Source organism: Dromiciops gliroides, chromosome 4, assembly GCF_019393635.1.
Source record: "Dromiciops gliroides isolate mDroGli1 chromosome 4, mDroGli1.pri, whole genome shotgun sequence".
Lineage (NCBI taxonomy): Eukaryota > Metazoa > Chordata > Mammalia > Microbiotheria > Microbiotheriidae > Dromiciops > Dromiciops gliroides.
Genome location: NC_057864.1, coordinates 31,186,850 through 31,205,938, shown reverse-complemented (window position 1 = coordinate 31,205,938; position 19,089 = coordinate 31,186,850). Strand labels below are relative to the sequence as shown.

Sequence of the window (19,089 nt, the reverse complement as noted above, 5' to 3'; positions counted from 1 at the left end):
GAGCAGGCATGTGCATTTCCTATTCTTGCTTCCCTGGTGCCTTGTGAGAAGGCAGCAGAAGGTGAACAGATGTTTGGTCATGAATGAACTGGAGTGTCATGGACCTGAATTCATTCATGGGCACCCCATTCTTCTTTGGCTATGGAGGGCCAGTCAGTCAAGACATTTATGGGAGAAAATGATGGGATTTGGCAGGTACTCAAAGGCTCACCTGGAGGTTAATCTAAACTGACTGAATTAGGTGAGAGTGATTGACTGCTGATTAGCCTACTTCAAGTTAATTAGATTGTAACCACACCTGACTGGCCCTTAAGAAGGTATTACTCTGGGCAGCTAGGTGGTGCAGTGGATAGAGCACCGGCCCTGGAGTCAGGAGGACCTGAGTTCAAATCAGACCTCAGACACTTAACACTTACTAGCTGTGTGACCCTGGGCAAGTCACTTAACCCCAACTGCCTCACTTTAAAAAAAAAAAAAAAGGTATTATTCTCAGAAGCTAAGGACTTTGAACTCGACTGGAGATCACCTTCAAGTCCAGTGAACTGATGGATTTGGATGACACCTGCCAATCAGCTGGAAGCAGTGTGAAGGACCGCCTCTGCTCCAGACCTATAAAAAGCTTCCACACTCAGTTTGAGAGGAGTTCATGGTTGAAGCAGGCTTGTGGCAGAGGACTTGAGGAAGAACCCAACCAGGCTGAAACTCCAGGCTAGATAGGCCTTTTCTTAACTTTCTGAACTCTGCGTGAATACCTGGTATGCTTTAATAAATGCTTAATGCCCAAAGACTGGTGCTAAAGCTTCTCATTTAAGGTAACCACACATTAGATTTTTTAGACATCACATTTAGATTTTTAAACATCACATTTATTAAGTGCTGACTGTGCCAGGCACTCCGCCAAGCCCTGAGTATACAAAGAAAGGCCAAAAAAAGCCAAGTGTCTGCCCCCAGGGAGCTCCATCTGACATTGCCTGCAGATAAGATGACGTAATCAAGGCTCTGGTCCAACCCCCTTGTTTGAAAGAGGAAACAGGACATGCTCAGGTTACTCAGAGTCCTCGAACTCCAAACCCAGGACGCTACCTCTGTGAGCTCACAAACAAAAGCCTCGATATAGAAGTACTTCACCACTTTTGAGTTCACCTGATTCAAATATTTACTGAGCCTGTATTTGGTAAGTGAGGCCACCCTCTAAGGGCTGGCACACAGGAGCAGGGCGTGGACCTGGATACCTCAGTCTGACTGTTTAGCCCCACCTGCCTCAAGTTCCCCATCTGCTCCTGAGTGGTCAGGACAGAGGTGCACACCTGTGTGGTGCCCAAGTCCCAGTCCAGTATGGAGTGTGAATGCCCCCAAAGGTCTACACAAGTGATTTTCTGGGCAAAATGGTTTGTGACATGTTGCTTTTCACTTGTATCTGCATTAAGGGACTCTCATCTACTATTTGGGAAAAGGCGAAAGCAGCTTCTGTCTAGCAGAATGTAAATGACTATTAGGGCAGGTCAAAGGAGCAGAAGGGCCAGGCAACTCTAATCTTTGTCCTGGGAGGGGACAGCCACCCCTACTTCCTGCTCCTTGGCTTTCTCCACCATTTTTGGTTTTCATCCTCAGGGGATGCAGGTCACTCCTTGGCCGGCCATTCAATGCCTCCCAATTCACTGCCTTCCCTTCTGGCCTCCTCCGCTGTTACCCTACCTGTCCATTCTGAACTCGTCAATCTGCCCCTAAACTGCCAGCCAGCTTTGCTTCCTCTGTGCTTCGGGGACACAAGACTAGGCACTGGTGGGGGTACTGGATTGGGAGCCAGAGGACCTGGGTTTCAGATCTAGGCTCTTCCACTCACTACCTGGGTGATTGTGGCCAGGTCACTTAACCACTCTGCACCTCAGTTTCCTCAACTGTAAAATGAAGTGGCTGGATTAGCTGGTCTCTAAATGAGTCCATGCTGTTAGGTTGTTCCCCAACCCTGGAGCGAGGCTCACTATCCCTTTTCAGTCTGACTTGGCTGCCACTTCCGTGAGAAGCTTCTTCCGGCCTCACACAGGCCCCATCTCCTGTACTTGCACACATACAGTCAGGTGCCATTGGAGCAAAGAATGAATCTTGTGCGCCAACATGCTCTGTCTGGAGCTGTGGGCTCCATGAGGGCTGGGATGTGTCTCTATGCCTCCCCAGCAGCCAGCATGGCCCCTGCAAAAGTGTCTGCAAGACTTACTGAGGGGGACAAGGGAGCATGCCCTAGACATGAGGCATGGGATCAGCTCAGTGTCTTTACCCCTCAGCACTCGGAAAACTATACTGATGCCATTTCCTGGAAGATGAGGAATGGAAGAAGGCCTCCCCAGGGTACAGTAAGGATGCCAGGGATCCAAAGATTCCCCACCCCCTTATGGGGGTGGCACAAGGATGACAGACACTTAGAAAACCCAAAGAGCAGGAGCTCTCAAGGCTCGGAATCAAGGCCTGAACCACTGCTGCCAAAGTCTTCTTGTGACCCCCTCAGTGAAGCTGGAGCTCTGGGTCATGCCCTTACCTTCTGAAGGCCCTCGACAGTTGCAGGCAGGCTGATCAAATCCGAAGCCGATTTGAGGTTGGCTTTGAGGTGGTTCACTGTGGAAGTCAACAAAGCAATCTGAAAAGATACAGAAAAGCACATTCTGGAAAACACGATCCTCTTCAAGAACTCTGGGCCTCAGGCTCTGCTACCTGGTGCTTGCCCCCATGGGGATACTTGCTCCCTGCTGTGCTGGGGCTGCCCAGGCCTGGGAGTCTGGAGAGGCCCAGCAGCCCACCCAACCTCCCTCCACCAAGGCTGTGGACCTGTCGCACTGTGCCAACAGTCCTTGAGCAGAAAGAGGCAGCGCAATCTGGAGGAGTCATTTTGGGCCTAGAATCGCACCCAAGCTATTCACTGATCTTCGTGTGCTCGGTGGTCAAAGTGGTAATGCATGGTGTGCAGCAGGAAGTGTGGAGGAATGTGTAAGGGGCTAGAATTCTAGTTAGTCTGTCTAAAATATCTAATGAGTGGTGGCCAACAAATAGAAGCTTTAGCAAGAGTTAGACTTTTAAACATTTATTAAGGAGAATAAGAATTTGGTAAAGAGAGAGAGAAAGGCCTAGATTCATCCATCTATTAAAGGGAGAGAGCATTCCTAGCTCCACCTCAACCAGAGTCCTGACGAAAACGGGCGAGAGCGCCAGCCTTGCCCCATCTTCCTCCCACAAGCAAACGTCAGTGATGCCAAAGAGCCGCACGTCTTGCCTTCTCCTCATGGTGGAGCTTTGTCTCCAGCAGATGGCGTCATTCCAATCGTTACAAATGGGAGCTTGGGGGATCTCGCCCTGCTGACGGGATCTCACAGCTCAAACCTGTGTACTGTGGCAGACGCCCAGGGAACTTGAGTCGCTCACCAACGGGGGGGGGGGGGGGGGGGGGGGAGACTCCATGCTTACAACTCAAAGCAGCTCATTAAAACCTGCACCGGATCCAAACCCAAAGCAGCTTTGCCCTCCCTCTGTAGGGACAGTGTCAATGTCCTCAGCCCTCCTCGGACTCCATCTAGAGGATGCGGGTCAGGACCAAGGCAGAGAAGTGGCACCTGGAGGGTGAAAGGCCTGGCCCTCCTACTACTAAGAACTGGCTGAAGCAATGAAGGATGTTTAGGGTGGAGAAGACTCTGTTTGGGGGGGTGGGTGGAGAGGAAGGGGAATCATGGGAAAGAGGGATTCATCTTGCCCTGAATGGCCTCAATTGGCTGAACCAGGAGAAAAGGTGGGAGCTATGGAGGCATAAATTCAGGTCTGATGGAGATACTTCTGAGGCTCAGAGCTGCCCCTGGGTGGAGGGGCCTGGGGCACAGGCCCCCGGCAGCTCCCTGTCTGTCTGTCTAGGCTGTCACCATGCAGATCTCAAGTAAATGGGATGTCTATTGACTGATAAGGTTATTAGAGAGGATTCTTGAGGTAATGTGGTAGAGTGAGTGAGCTGAAGATGGATTCAGGAGGACATGGGTTCAAATCCTGCCTCTGACTCTTTTAGCTGTGTGACCCTGGGAAGGTCCCTCCGAGCCTTGATTTCCTCATCTGTAAAATGGGGCTCTTCACAGCCTCTCTCTCCCAGACTGAGTCAAAGCCAGCCTTTGTCATTCCCTTCTCAGGTCTTACTAAGCAGAGTCAGAAGCTGGGGGGAGTTGTGGGGGGAGGGGGGCGGTGGCTCTGCAGAGGCCTGTCCATGAGGGCTGGAGCCTGGCCCAGGCTGTTTCCTTAGCTCTCTCTTCTGGCTTGTTCTGCTGATGGGGGCTCTGGCGCTCCACCTTCTGGGAAGTTACCCTTGCCAGAAGCCCTGGCACCTCACTACCAGGCTACCCCTGTGTGCAGGAGGGGCAGGCAGACAGGTTACAATGGTTCTATCTAAGTCAGATGCTCCTGCCTCTGCCCTGGCTTATGCCAAATTCTGCACTGGGAAAGTCCCACCCGAGCTAAGCTCTGATGTATGCCATGGGCTCCATCCCTCATCCTTTGCTCCTGCCCCTTCCCACATGCTAAGATAGGAACGATGCATCTTACTGTGGTGAGAGCAACTTCCCCAAAAGAATTGACTACCCAGTCTTGTGCTGGGACACTGAAGATAGAGGAGGAAGAGAGATGCACAGCCCCTGGTCTCAGGAACACCTGATCTGGAGGCTTCAGGGGGTGGAGAAGGAACCTACAACATACAGGAACAACTCTGCCCCTAGTGGGGCAGAGCCAACTCACCAACAAGGGAGAGAAAGTCCAGGCGTAGACACCACAGTGATCATGAAGCCCCACTGTGGGCCAGAAGGGAAAAAACCTGCACGAGGTAGGAAGACTTGAGTGTAACTTAGGCGGAGGACTGGGAGAAACGGAAGGGAGGGAGTTGGGAAGAAGGGAATCTAGGCCAGGAAGAAGAAGCCACTGAGCAACACGAAGCGATGTCAACAAGGGAGGACAGAATGCGGTTATTCACATACCCGGCCAATCAAAAGGTGACTGTTTCCACCAGGGCTTCTCCCCTGATGAAATATAAGGCCGGAACAGAAGCCACTGAATCGGGGGCCCCAAGGGACCGTTTGCTAGTGCCTGGGAGTGGTACTTGGCAAGTGGACCACCAGAGGCCTGGGGAAGGCCCGTGGCATCCTGGGGACATGGAGCTGCTACCTTCACCATGGAATGGAGCATAGCTGCCGGGCAGGGCTGCCACTCACTGCCTTTAGGTGACCTGTTGGCTTTTTACTTGGCTGCCAGGACAGCTGATCCCAAGTAAACAGAATCCCTGGAAGGAGTGCCCAAAGCCAGCAAACTGAATCTGGGCCCTGGGCCCTGGGAGGATGCTGGGGTCCGCCAGTCAGGGGCCCACTCTGAAGTAGACTCCTCTTCCACCATGCCAAAGGAGTCGGGGAGCAGGCCTGGAGGGGCAGGATGGAGCGGGCCGCTCTCCTCTATCTCCATGAATGGAAGGGTCTAAAGAGCAGAGCTCATTGAAAGCTTTAAAGATAAATTCAAAGCGGGAAGGATTGCACAGCACAAGCCCAGGGATGAGTCAGCCAGAGCTGCTTAAAATAAACCCGCTGCGCACATTATGAGCCACCTCGACGAGCACGAGTAAAAATAGCCACTGTGGGCGATCCCTCATCATGCACTAGCAGCATCACACACACACTGTTTCTACTTTGGAGAGCAAACGAAGCCCTCCTGGCCCCAAAAGTCCAAAGGGACCTGAGCCTAAGTCAGTGCCTGTCACTGCCTGGGAGGCTTAGAATTGGCCACAAGGGAAGAGAACACAAGAATCTGAGTTCGGCTTCCTGGACAGCCGGCAAGCCAGGGAGCCTTAACCCCAATTTTTCTGATCACTATATTTCTCCATTGTAATCCCATTTATTTTGTTTTACTCATTAAAACCATGAATTGGAAGAGTCTGTAGGCTTCACCAAGATACCAAAGGGGAGTCGGTGGCAGAGAAAAGGTGAAGAACCCCTGGATTTAGTCCTGCCCCATATTTACAGATCAGGAAACCGAGGTCTGGAAAGGTAAAGTAACTGGTCCAAGATCTCTGGGCAGAAAGTAAAAAAGCCAGGATATAAATGCAGGTGGTGTGACTCCAAATGTAGCCTTTGGCCACCCTCTGCCCCTAAGCCTTGAATGTAAGAGGAGCAGTGGGGGAGGGATGGGGAAAGAAGGTCCTACAGAAAATCAGGGGAGGCTTCAGGGTTGAGGAAGAAGCACACGACTACAGGTCACCAGTGTGAGGCCCTGCACTGGGTGGGTCCCCTGGCTGGAGGCAGGCCATGATGCAGATGCCCAGAACCCATCAGGCTTCCTCTGCAGCATGCCAGCCTCATGAGTGGCTCTGAGGACAAAGAAAAGCAGGCCTGGCACTGCCCTCTGCCCAATCCACAGGAGGAGGCCTGGGATGGGAGGGACTTTCCTGGAATCCTTGGTATTGAGTCAGAAGGGGCCAGGGGATAAGCTCTAAACTAGGCCCTAGTGAATAGTGGGGCCAGGGAAACCAAACCCAAACTTGGGAAGCTGTGAAGCGACTCCCTGAAGCTCAGCTCAGACCTGAGTTTACCTCCTGATCTTTCCTCTTTCCAAGGACTATCTCAGGGGAGGAACGGCAGAAGGAGGGGCGGCGGCTGATAGGGAGGGCTCTTCTCCTTCAGGGCCCTCGCTCCTAGCTGGGGCACTATGGGCCTGCATTGGTGCCCAAATGGCAGATTCTGATTGGCTCTGGGGGTACCACATAAGCCTAAGCTGAATAGAACTGAACACCCTCCCACTGCTTCTTTTCTTTGCTCAGTGAGTTATGAGCAAGACAAGCCAGTGAGCTCTGCCCACACCCCAAAGCTGGGGGTGACCCTGGGTGGTGGCAGAGGGGACCTGGCATCCCTTGCTCTGGAGCCCCTGCTGCCTGTGTGCCACCCCTTCCGGCAAAATGAATCTAAGAGGGTGGTTCCCCACCCCCCCAGACGCAGCCTGACAGCTTGGAGAGAGGGGACGAGGGGCAGAACAGCTCTGGCTGCCTCTGAGTCTGGCATTTTAATATTTCATGCCAGAATCACAGAATCTCTGCGTTGTAAGGGACCACAGAGACCAGCTAGTCCAGTCTGGGACCCTGAGGCTATTGGAGTAAGAGGCAGTGCAACAGAATGAGCCATCATTGTCTAATAAAAGGCCTGCCCACAGCATTCAGTATCTGCAGGGCATCTATCATTTTAACGATTTACTTTTATTTGGTAATTAAATTGCTCCAGGAAAGCACCAATAACTCAAGAGCTTCTAAATCGCAGTCAGACATCGGGACTAGCAGACCACACTGCTCTTGGGTAAAATCCTAGAAAATACACAAATCCCACAAAGCCCAGGAGGACTTGGGAAGCTACAAATGGTAGTTTCTTGTTTCCTCCTTCCATTTTGGCTATCCCGTTTTCAACAGGGTGCCTGTTTCTGTGCCCCTCGGGCAGGTCCACCTCACTGTGGCATTTCAGGAACTGAGCTTCTGGGGGGGGAGGGGGAAGCACCTTTTGGCACTGACCACATCCCTCCACACCTGTCTCAGTCAAATTAGGACAAGTACACGGCTACCTCGAGCTGATGGCTCTGCCCCCACACCTCCTGAATTACCCAGACAGGAGGCAGTCTCCATCACCTGGGCCTTCTCTGCGCTACGGGCAAGGAGCTGTAGAGCAGTGCAAGCAAACCCCTTCTACCTGTTTGGCCATTTCTGTGATGTTTATCCAGATTTTGCTCAAGCCCAGGTCTCCAGATTCAATCTTCTCCAGCTGCTTTTGTTTGTGGAGGAGTTCTTCATTTAGTTTGGGGATCTCTTGGAATGAGCTTTTCTGATTAGATTCCACTAAAACCAAAAATAAGAAGGATCAGCAATAGCAGCCAGTAATCCCTGTGACCCAAAGATGAATGAACGTCGGACTATCTAAGCAGAGAGGGGAGCTGGGGGGGCGACAAGCACTGTTCTGTCTGTGCTAATCAGACTCGGGGAGAGGAGCAGCTCATATCCTTGGGATACAACAGGACGGACAAAGAGGAGGGGGAAGAGCGGCAGAGTCTTTAGACTGGCTACTTCCTCCCTGGAGGCTCCTAGTCCCCCCAAATCTGCAGAGCCCCGATTTTCTGAAGTGTTAAATGGCGATAATCTTTGCCCTGCCCTCCTCCCAGGATCCTTGCGAGGACCTTATCTGATGAGATAACACCTGTAGGCGCACTTTGTGTGCCCCAAAATACACTACAGATGTTAGCTGGAAACAGGCCTTCAAATGCGCAGTTAACATTTGGCATTTTCTATCACACTGACCTTAGGCTCAGGACAAAGGTGGGGAGAATCATCCCGTTACCACATGACTTAGCTAAACCTTTCCAATCTTTTCCTCTCTAAGACCTTAAGCCTGTACTGTAACCAGGCTACTCACCAACCACACTGGCCCATTAAGCAAGGAGAGGACTGAGAACAGAACTCTGACCAGCTCAAAGAAGATTTAGGCCTGGCCGGGGGGAAGGATTTATCTTGGGTATCAGGTTATTGAGAGACATGTGGGGCTGTTGATGGGGCCTTGGCCTTGGCAATTTTGAGATCAAAGTCCTCTTTGTCTATCTGTTCACAGAGGACCTGGGGCCTCAACAATCTACAAGATGAAGACAGACGATGAGCCGCAGTTATACTGCTGGCCACCCTATGGCTGATTGATTAAAGCTCCTTGTAAAGAAGAAGAGAATGTTGTCTGCATGAATAGCAGCCTAGAGCTCAAAATGAAAGCAGAGAGGGAAGGAGGAGAAGGGAGAGGAGAGAGAAAGATGGACAGATATGCTAGCTAATGTATGGCTTGATGCTTTCACTTTCTTTTTTTTGGGGGGGGGTTCTTTTTTTTTTCTCACTCTCTTTTAAAAGACCTTCAAGATTCATGGGGCCAGCACCAGTGAGCTCTGGAGGATCCATACAGTTTCTACAACTTTAAGAGACAATTTTCAACCCCACTGGCACTCAAAACAGCCAAGACAAATGAAACACACACATATACACACCCACACTTCTCCCCTTTCCCATAAGCCAAAGCTGTTTGCATGCTCATTATTACATGTTAGCTATTGACTAACTGCTATAAAGGGCCAGTCATTAATAGTTTGAGGAGACACCTCCTCAAATCTTCACAGGGTGGGAACGAACTGTTAGGTAGTGTGATGAATGAAAAACCCGAGAAACAGAGTTTCTGGGTAACTAATAATCAATTTATTAATTAGGTTTGCTAATAATCAATAAATTGGTGGTCAGTGGTTTCTCTTGGTAACCAAAGAACCCTAATAGAGATACTGAATGCTTACTTTTTATTTTGAAAAGAAATGCCCTTGACAGGAAAAATCAAGCCTGATTGGTGGACATTTAATGAGGTGGGCTAGAAGCCTTCAACTCCTCCCACTAAGAATGTGGCTTGATCATGAGACTGAGCTGCCTCCAGCTATCTGGACAGGGGACTCCATCTCCACCCAGACCAGGTTAGGACATGGGCTGATTCTCTCAGGGCAAGAATTTACCTAGACCTAGATTAGATTCTGTTTATACTTCAGACAAAAGTTACAAGTCCTAGTTGGGTGGGGTCCTGTTCAAGATGGAGGAACATGTAACAGAGGATTAGGGCAATCTCCTGTCAGCCATGTCCTTCAGAGACTGGCCAACTGACCTACAGGGGCAGGTCCCTGAATGAGGAAATAAACAGTATGGCTCCTAATTAACAATGGGATATTAATATAATAGAAAACAATAATTTCTCTCAGTAGAGAAGGGAGTTGACAGTATTCAGGGAAACTCAATAAAGCACTATACCAAGAAAGGGAAGGGGGTGGCGGCAGGGCAGGTGGCCCCCTGCTTTTCACCACCAGCACCCTTTAATAAGCCACATTAGGTGAGAGATCCACACAGCCCAGTCAGGGTAGCAGAAAAGGCCTGGGTGGGCAGCCTCGCCCAGCTGTATCTTTAGGCCAGTCACCCCCACCCCTTTCCCTTGCTGAGTTTTGGTTCCTCATCTGTAAAATGCGTGTTCTGAGCACATGAGAGTGAGGCTCCCTTCCACCTTGGAGAAGCAGACTGCTGTCATTGGTCACCCTATACAGAGAAAGTGAGCCTTCTGTCCCTTTGGTCACCAGCCCTCTAGGGAAGGCTTCATCTTAGATACAGGTAGGTCAAAAACAATGAACAAATTAAGCACCGACTCTGTGCCAGTCATTGTGCTCTGTGTGGGGGATCCAAAGACAAAAGAAAACCATTCTCTGTCCTCCAGAAGCTGGCCTTCCATAGAGGGGGCCAACATGCACATGTATCTGCACACATCCAATCAATGTGAGGAATCGGTACCTGGGGGCAGGGACTCTCCTGGATCAGAATGGGTTTCATGGTGTGTATTTCAGCTACAGATAAAAAACCCTGGTGGATGAGACACTGGTATGCCCATTCCTAATCTTGTGGCCCAGGGCAGCTAGGTGACAGCAGCCCTAGATTCAGAAGGACCTGAGTTCAAATCCAGCCTCAGATACTTGAAACTAGCTGTGTGACCCTGGGCAAGTCACTTAACCCTCACTGCCCCGCAAGAAAACCAAAAACCAAAAACCAAAAAAACCCCAAACCAAACCTAATCTGGTGGCCCAAAGTGGCTCATCTTCATTTCCTAAACCCCAATGAAAACCTCCGTCATGATTCCAATACAAGTTTTCTTTCTCTCCTGAGTTAAGTGACCCTATAACCATAGTTTGTCAGATGTGCCTCCTTCTACATTAATCTGGACTGCATGCCAGCACCCTCTTTGCCACCCCCCTTCACACTTGAGCTTGAGTGTGAGCGCGAGCTCGTGCGCGCGCGCGCGCACGCGCACACACACACACACACACACACACACACACAGAGTTTTGGAAGGGTGCTCTGGGCTATCTGTTCACAGGACCCTTGGTTTGGCACTGGGAGGGATCTCAGCAGACACTGAGTCTAACCTCCTCATCTGATGGGGAACAGAAGTGACTTGCCCAAGGTAACAAAGGAGTCTGCATCAGAGGTGAAATGGAAGCCCAAGCCCATCAGCTTGTTCCATTGCCTAATGGTGCCTAGTTTGAGAAGGTTATTTACTGAATCAGGTAAATAACTGGGTGTAGCACCCAGACTGGCCAGGCACGAAGGTGACTAGATAGCTGACTGGCTCAGAACAGTCTCCAGACTGGCTCCGTGAGCACTGCTGAGGTCGTGCTCATTCTGATCCCGGGCTGGCAGAGGCTTTTCCATGGGCCATGACAGAGTTGGGCTCCAAATCACAGAATCTGAGAACAAGAAGGGCCCTCTGCAGCCATCCATTCCAAGCCACACACCAAAAGACGGCCCCCCCCCCATACTGGATGTGGGGACATATGGCCTCCACAGAGGGGAGGCTCTGGACAGCCCTCCCGTAGGATGCCCCCACCCCACTGCCCCTGGTTCTGCCCTGCAGGCCAAGCAGAAGGAAGGGACCCTCCCCTGGAGGATGGCTCTTCAGAGACTTGCACAGACAAGTCCTCCCAGGTTTCCAAGGGCACAGGCCCTTCTTCTCCAAGCAATCTCAGACCGCTGGCCCTTCCCCAACCTGTTTGCCCCCCACCATGGAAATGCTCCAGCTTCTCAGTGTTCTTGAGGGTTCCCAGACCTGAAGATATTTCAATGACATCTGACAAGGAGAGAGACAGCCACTTCCCTGTTCCTGGAAGCACCGCCTGCCTTAATGCAACTCAAGATGGCATCAGCTCTTTTCTGTGATGATTCATGTTGAGCTTGTAATCCACTGAAACCCCCAGATCATTTTCAGAATAATCCTGTCTCTCCATGCCTCCCCTACCTTATTCTTGTGCACGTCTTTCCTTTTATCCCCATGACATTTCATCTTCCTGAATTTAGGGCAAGATTCTAAGGCCCGTCGTGGTCACTGTGCATCCTGACCCAGTCATGCAGTGGGTTTGTTAGCTGCCCCTCCTAGCTTTGAGGCTTCTGTAAGTCTGAGGAGCAAGCCAGTCGTTAGTAAAAATGAGGCAGCACAGGCCCCCCAACAGGTCCCTGGAGCGCTCTACTAGAGAACTCTAGCTTGGTGCACAATGAATCTGTAACAACTGTTCTCTGGGTGCAGACATCTAGCCATTCTGAGCCCCTCTGACTCCGTTACCCAATCCCTATCTCTGCATCTCCTCCTGCTGAAGAGTGTGAGGTGACCAAAGGAGCCAGCCCAGGCCTAGGATCCCCAGGGAAGGAGTGAGAAGGAGCCAGGCAAGTCCCTGGCAGCCAGGGAGCTCCTGGAGGCTGGAGGCCAGCACGGGCACTTTGGTTAAGTAAACAGGAGGAAGTGTAGCCAACACTTCCCAGTGATTAATTCATGAGCTTTCAACACCCAAGCACCTCATGCAACATTGATGCCTGGCTGCAGGGGAAGAGTCCCGGCTGCCCACTGGATGAGTCCTTCTTGGTAGGTGCCTCCCAATGATCCCTGTGCATGCTGGGGAAAAAGGCAATTCAGAGGCTCTTTCAGGCAAACATCTACACCCTCATGTCTGGGTAAACACCATTCAAGAGAATACTCCAGGAAGCCCAGATGGACTCCACTCTGTTCTCTCACCTGTCAGGGAGGCTCCGAGGAGCCAGAGGGGGGGGGGGGGAAGGGCTGGCTGCTGGCCTCCTGTCTGATGAGGAGCGTGGAGGCAGCATCACTGCCCAAGAAGGCTCCTCATTTCAGACCTCCCTGGCCCTTCCTTGACAACATCTGTCAACAGGGTGTGGTTTCCGGGCTGGCTTCCACAGGCACTGCCTCGTTCCATCCTAATGAAGTCAGCAGCTAGCCCTACAGAGCATTCTCATCTTCTAACTGAGGAGTGAAGTGAGCAGTGAGGGCCAACACAGACAGGGCTTAAGCCCAGGTCCCTGACATGGAAGCCTCACCACCCACAGGAGGCCTTTCCCCATTCCTGTTCATGCAGGTGCCTCCTCTCCACTGACTAGCTCCACCTTCTGCTGCCTAGAGCTTATTCTTTGCATTAGACTGCGAGCTCCCTGAGGGCAGGGCCCAGGTTTTGGCCTTTAACTGCATCTCCGGCACACAGCAGGTGCTCAGTCCATGCTGACTGACAGATTTTTTAGTGGTCCATGGACAGGGAGAGGCTGTGGCTTCTCAGAAGGTCCTGAAGAGGGGCAGACAGCTCCTCTTATTTCGGACACTTACACAGAGCTAATTATCGAAGTCAGTTTAAAGCAAATGTTTTCAAGAGGTTGTTTAAGGCCAAGGAGGGGGAACAGGGCAGTGACTGGCAGCTTTTCTTTGGGAGCCTTGATCTCTTGCCTGACCGGCCTGTCATAAGCTCTGGTCATCCTGTCCCTTCTTTGCTCGAAGTCCACAGTCACTGTTGGGCAGCTGCAGTGTGTAAGGGAGCACATGGGACTAGGGAAGGGGGGCAAAGTAGGCTGCGAGGCCTGACCTGCGAGTCCTTCTGGAAGCCCCAGTGCTGCAGGCTCTGCAGCCTCCAGAGCTTCCCAATCCACTGACGTCCTAAGTAGATGAAGCACAAGGCTGGCGTTCCCCCCTACTCACCTCCAAGAAGGGGAGACAACCAGAGGACCAACGTATCCCTTACAAACCAAACACTGGCGTGAAGGCAAATGCCAGCTGAGGTTACTTCAGCTACGGCTGCCGCCTCGCCATCGCGTGCCCCCACCCCATACTAAAAGCCACAGAATTCTAAGAGGGGTAGGACACAAGGTGTCCGGGGGTTATGAAGCACAAGCCAAATAGAACTCTTCTTCCACCAAAGTCCTCCCTGATGTCTGGCTATGGTCCGGAGGTGCCCAGGACTCTGACGGCGTGCCGGCAGAGGCAATGGGCCAGGCCCTCCCACACTGACAATACCTGGGCCCCACAAGAGACAAGCTCCATCTGGAGGAGGGCTCAGATCAACTACCTCATTCATCTATCTACCGAGGCCCCAAAAAGGTGACACGTGGAAGGGAAGTAAAAGCCACCTTGGCTGTGGCACTCCTCCCCAACAATCCCATCCCCTGGGGCTGGGCTTAGGATTCACATTGCTGGACTAAAGCATCCCAGAACTGCTAGCAGCCGGTCATAATACTCTACTCGGCAAAGGTTCTGGACACGGGCTGAAAAGGAAAAATGGCTCAAACATAAACCCCACTCCCTCATAAACTAATAAAGATGAGGGCACCCAAGAGAAGAGCTACAGGCCCCTTCAGTGAGGTGTCAGAACCAGTCAGCATCTGCTCCTTCTCCAAAGAAGGTCCCAGGAAGCTTAATTACGGGCTGGCTATCTTGGGACAGACTGGGAGCCTGAATGATCACGGGCAGCAGAAGAGACAGGCCTGGGCCAGAGGCACCCTGTGATGGCAGGACCCCACTAGGTGCAGGAAGGGTAGGTGGGAGGAGTTTCCTCTATGTTTCCAAGGGCTTTTGGACTGTGGGCGAGCTTGGCTCTTGTGGTTCCCTTCTACAAGCACATTGCCAAGGGTGGCTGGCATGCTTACCAATCACAAAGTGAACGGGCTAGCCTAAATACAGTTTTAAAGGGTTAGCATAAGCAAGAAAGTATTTTCTTTTTTTTTTTTTTGAGGGGCAGTGAGGGTTAAGTGATTTGCCCAGGGTCATACAGCTGGTGCGTGTCAAGTGTCTGAGGCCGCATTTGAACTCAGGTCCTCCTGAATCCAGGGCTGGTGCTTTATCCACTGTGCCACCTAGCTGACCCTCTGAGAAGGTATTTCTAAACTAGGGGTGACAGGCTAGACCGTGTTCTGAAGGGAAGCTACTCCACAAAGCTGCAAGGTGATGTAAAAGCAGAATGTCTTCACCAAGAGGCCCCTCCTAGAGGGGCTGGAGGCCCATGAGTCACTGGAGAGCTTTAAGTCAAGGCTGAGCTGTCCCTCTGAGCCCCTGGGGAGAAGTTAAGGCTTTCTGGGGAGCGAGGAGCACCTCCTAAATCTAGCCCACCTTCAGACTCCCTGAAACACAACTGAGTCCCTTCACAGGCCACCTTCTTCTCTGCTCTCCTTGGCCAGGCAGGCCCTTGATTTCCCTCCCATGGGAGGGCCGGTGTGGACGAGGCCCAGAGCACTGCGCTCATGGCTCTTGTGGGGAGCACAGGGTTTCAAGCACTGTTGCTACCCCTCTGGCCCTTAGCAGCACCTCAATAATTAAACAAGTAATACACTGAACCGCCTTCCCATAAAATAAGCTCCTTACTTTCTAAAATATCCTGTTAACATTCACAGGCGGTGAAGTTAATTACAACTTGTAAAAGATGATTGTGAAAACAAGTACAACCTATTAGGGGCAGGAGGAGGGTGGGAAGGTAAGTGGATGGAGGCTTTTCTGGGAGGTTGACCTAATTAACCAAACTCACTGGCCCGAGTCGGGAAGACACTGGCAAATGCCCAGTTTTCCTCCTTTGGCCCATGGGCCTATTTATTTTAAGAAGTTTTCTTGTCCACACACAAACACAATGCTGTCATCCATGTTCTAATCTCCATTTCCACCCAACAGAATACTCTGGTATAATAATAAACACAGTGAAGCACAGCAAACACACTGACCACGGCTATGCCTCCTCGAGCACCCAAAGCCCACCACCCAGCAGCCACCTACACCAGCACTTTTAGGACACTTCTCTTGTCCTGGGAAAGGCTTGTACTCAGACCGGACAGGGATCTCTATGCTCCGGGGGCTCAAAGCCACAGAAGGGCATTCACAGTTGTCTCAACAGCGCTGTGGTCCGGCTAAGTTCCTGGTAAAAGCTTGGAGCAGGACGAGAGGTCAGAGGTCATCTAGTCCAGTTCCCTCATTTCCCAGACGAGGAAACCAAGGCCCAGAACACGCAGCACCTTGCCCAGGGTCAGAGAGGAGGGAAGAAGCCAGGTGTGGAGCCTGGGGCCCTGGGCTCTGCCTCTCTCTCCTTACCCTCCTTCCATCATTACTCTTAGGTGTGACCCTGGGGTTCTGGAGCAGAGAAGCCCCCGAGCCCCAGGCAGGTGCTTCGGGGAGCACCTCCGGCCACCAGCGATGCTTGTTTGTGGCCCCAGCGCAGGGGAGCCGGGCAGAGGGGGGACCCCGGGAGAAGTGGGGGCCACCCCCGCAGGGCTCTGCTCCAGGACTCCAGCTGGTAGACGCAGTGTCAGGGAAACCCTCCTAAAATCACCGGGCTCGACGTAAGGACACTTACAGATCCTGAACTGCTCCTTGAGGGCATCCAGGTCCTCCTTGAGGGCCACCTGCATCCACACCAGGCCCACGCAGGCCACCACGCACGCGGCCAGAAGCACGAACGCACACAGGGGGTAGCAGACCTTGCAGCAGCGGAAGTAGTCTCCTCTGGAAGCAAGGACAGACCGGGGGTGAGCACGGGCCGCAGCCCGGCCACTGTCCGGCCGCTCCCATGACCCCTCCCCACCCCGGGCCGCAGCCCTGGGTCTCAGGGCTGGCCAGCCTAAAAAGCGCCCCGGCCTGGGGCACCTGCGCCGGCAGGGAGGAGCCCTGGTGTGGGCGCCAGAGCCCCGGCTTCAAAACCAGCCCGGACGCTCGTCAGCTGCGCGGCCCGGGAGATCGGGCCTCCGCTTGCCCGCGGCTGCTCCCCCTGCCGCGCCTTGGCGCCGGCTGTCCCTCCTGCCTGGCACGTCCTCCCCGGGCCGCGCCCCATCCGTGCCCCGGGACCCTCGCGCGGTTGGGGCGGCCAGGGGGGGGGGTCTGCCTCCGGCCCCACCCCGGGCCCCCGCCCCCCGCCGCGGCGCCCCCTCCCACCTGGCGAAGCGCGCGCGGGCGCCTCCCCCGCCGCCGCCGCCGCCGCGCTCGTCCTCGTCGTCGTCGTCGTCATCGTCGTCCTCGTCCTCCGAGCTGGACGCAGAGCCGGAGGCGGGCGGCTCGGTGCGCAGCAGCCGGTGGCCGGAGGCGCCCTTCCAGGCCCGGCGGCTGCGGCGGCTGCGGCCGCGCCCGTCGCCCGGGCCCAGGCCGATGAGCGCGTTCAGCTCCTTGCGCTTCTTCATCTTCTTGGGCGGCGTGAGGGGGCCGCCCGGGGCCGAGCAGCAGCCGCCGGGCTCCAGCGCGGCCCGGCCGGGGGAACGCGGGCGCAGACGGGGACGCGGAGGGACGGCGCGGGCTGCTCAGCCGCTCTGCTCCCCCGGCGCCTCCGGCTCGGGCTCCGGCTCCAGCTCGGCCTCGGGCGGCCGCGGGCTCCGCTCCCGACCCATGGCCCCGGCCCGGCCCCGACGCTCCTCCCTCAGGGCCGCGGCCGCCCGACCCGCCTGCCAGCAACGCGCGCTCCTATTGGTCGCCCTCGGTGACGTCCAGCGGGCTCGAGCGCCAGGGCGGGGCCTCCTTAAAGGGCCCCTTGCCCTCCTCCTCCTGGACCCGGAGCCGCTGCTGCTGCTGGGTGTCAGACACTGCGCGGAGCGCTTGGGGAGCCCAGCACCCTAATTCTAGAGCTGGAAGAAGCCACTGACCACACCCCTCCCCCCGTGGTACAGATGGGGAAACTGAGGCCCAGGCCTCTTTCCTAGAGTCCTAGAGTCGCCAGAGTAGAGTTGGAAGCGACCTCAGAGGGCATCACAAATCCACTCCCCCCACAGTACAGCGGGTTGGTGAAGCCACCCGCCCACAGACACACGGACGGGACTCCCGGTGCAATCCACCGAGCTTCCGGAGCGCTGGAAGGAGCCGGCTGACCTGAGCCGGCTCTGGGCGTTCTCCGTTTGCACCTTTGCACCCGGAGGCGCTGGGCCAGATGCTCCAGGTCACCTCGCTGGGTGCACGTACCGGGCCCGGGGGTAGGGTTCCTGGGGATAGAAGAAGGAAAAACACTCCCTGTCATCCAGGAGCCCACCCCCTAACGGGGGAGACCCTCCTCCTAAAATAGACGGGTGGGAAGCAGCCTGAAAGGGTCAGGGCTTGCAGGGGGTGGGGGCGCCAGCGCTGATCCTCATTTGCCCCCCTTGGGAGGAAGGATGCTTTCCTTTTTCCTCGTGGCCCCCAGAGCCGAGCTCGTGGCCTGGCTCCGAGGAAGGGTTCGTAAATGATTGTTTGAGTCCTTGTACGGGTGAAAGCATCCGGCCCAGACGGAGCTGGGCAGCATCCTGACTCCCAACCTGGACCGGCTGCCCTTCTGAATCTCCAGGCGTGGTTCATTTCAACGCTCTTGCCTGGTTTCTTTTTCAGAACTGGCCCAATGCATCTGAGGTCAGGGAGTGGGATGAGTGGGGGAAAAATGCTGGGTGAGCCAGGGAAGAAAACCAGTTATTATCTCAGCGCTTGTTTCCCTCTGGATGCGGGCCGGGACAGAAATGCCCCTTGGTTTGAGCAGCCCAGGACCCAAGTGCTCTGCTCTCTTCTGCCTGCTGACAGGCCTGGAGTCCAGGCCAGTGACAGACAGCTAAGGATGACTGTTCTCTAAGAACCAGCCCTGCCCAGGGCGGAGGGAAGGACTCCTCTCCAGGGCAGAGGCTGGGGATCAATAGTTTGGTTGGCAGCCACCTAGGTGCCAGATGGGCTGTGATCCCCGGTAGTGAAGGGAGGGCACTTACTGCCCAAGTCACATGTCCTTGCTGTTTTTGTGGGCATGATTATGGCTTTGGGAAACAGGAAATGCTAAGTATGAAAATAAAACCAGATGGGTTTTGGGGGAGCTTGGAGAGGTCCCAGGCAGAGTCAAGCTCAGCTCCTCACTTCCCCTTCTGTCCCCAGCTCTGACTAGCATGCCTGCCCACCCCTCCTCCAGTGGGTCTGGGGAACAGTGGGGAGGTGAAGGCTTCTCACCCACACCCAAAGAGGGAGTCTAACACAGCCTAGGACAGCTTTTGGGCACCACTTCAGTAAGTTTTAGGATCTCCCCAGGAAAATGGCTTAGGCCACAGAGGGTGGGCAGGGGGCTTGGGTCTCAGAGGCACAAGCCAGCCCCAGCCCCAGCCTGAGCCATCACCCATTGCAAAGACTGATCCCTCAGCCCTGAGCAGCCAGTTTTGGAGAAGCTGCCCCCGTATCACAAGGAGGGAGGTGGGAAACAGTCCTAAGGGGCTTGTCT

The 19,089-nt window shown here is 54.0% G+C and overlaps 1 protein-coding gene across 5 annotated transcripts in view; it reads right to left on the bottom strand.

Annotated features, from left to right (window-relative positions):
* EFCAB14 (EF-hand calcium binding domain 14) overlaps positions 1–17,117 on the bottom strand; it is a 35,299-nt gene extending 18,182 nt beyond the window's left edge. For all 5 annotated transcript variants that reach the window (XM_044000920.1, XM_044000922.1, XM_044000921.1 and 2 more), the window contains exons 1-4: positions 16,818–17,117; positions 16,243–16,391; positions 7,728–7,873; positions 2,534–2,632 (exon numbers count right to left, since the gene is read on the bottom strand). In XM_044000920.1, coding sequence (XP_043856855.1) covers positions 2,534–2,632; positions 7,728–7,873; positions 16,243–16,391; positions 16,818–17,059 — 636 coding nt within the window. In that variant the 5' untranslated portion in view covers positions 17,060–17,117. The remainder of the gene's footprint in view (positions 1–2,533; positions 2,633–7,727; positions 7,874–16,242; positions 16,392–16,817) is intronic.
* Between the last annotated feature and the right edge of the window lie 1,972 nt (positions 17,118–19,089).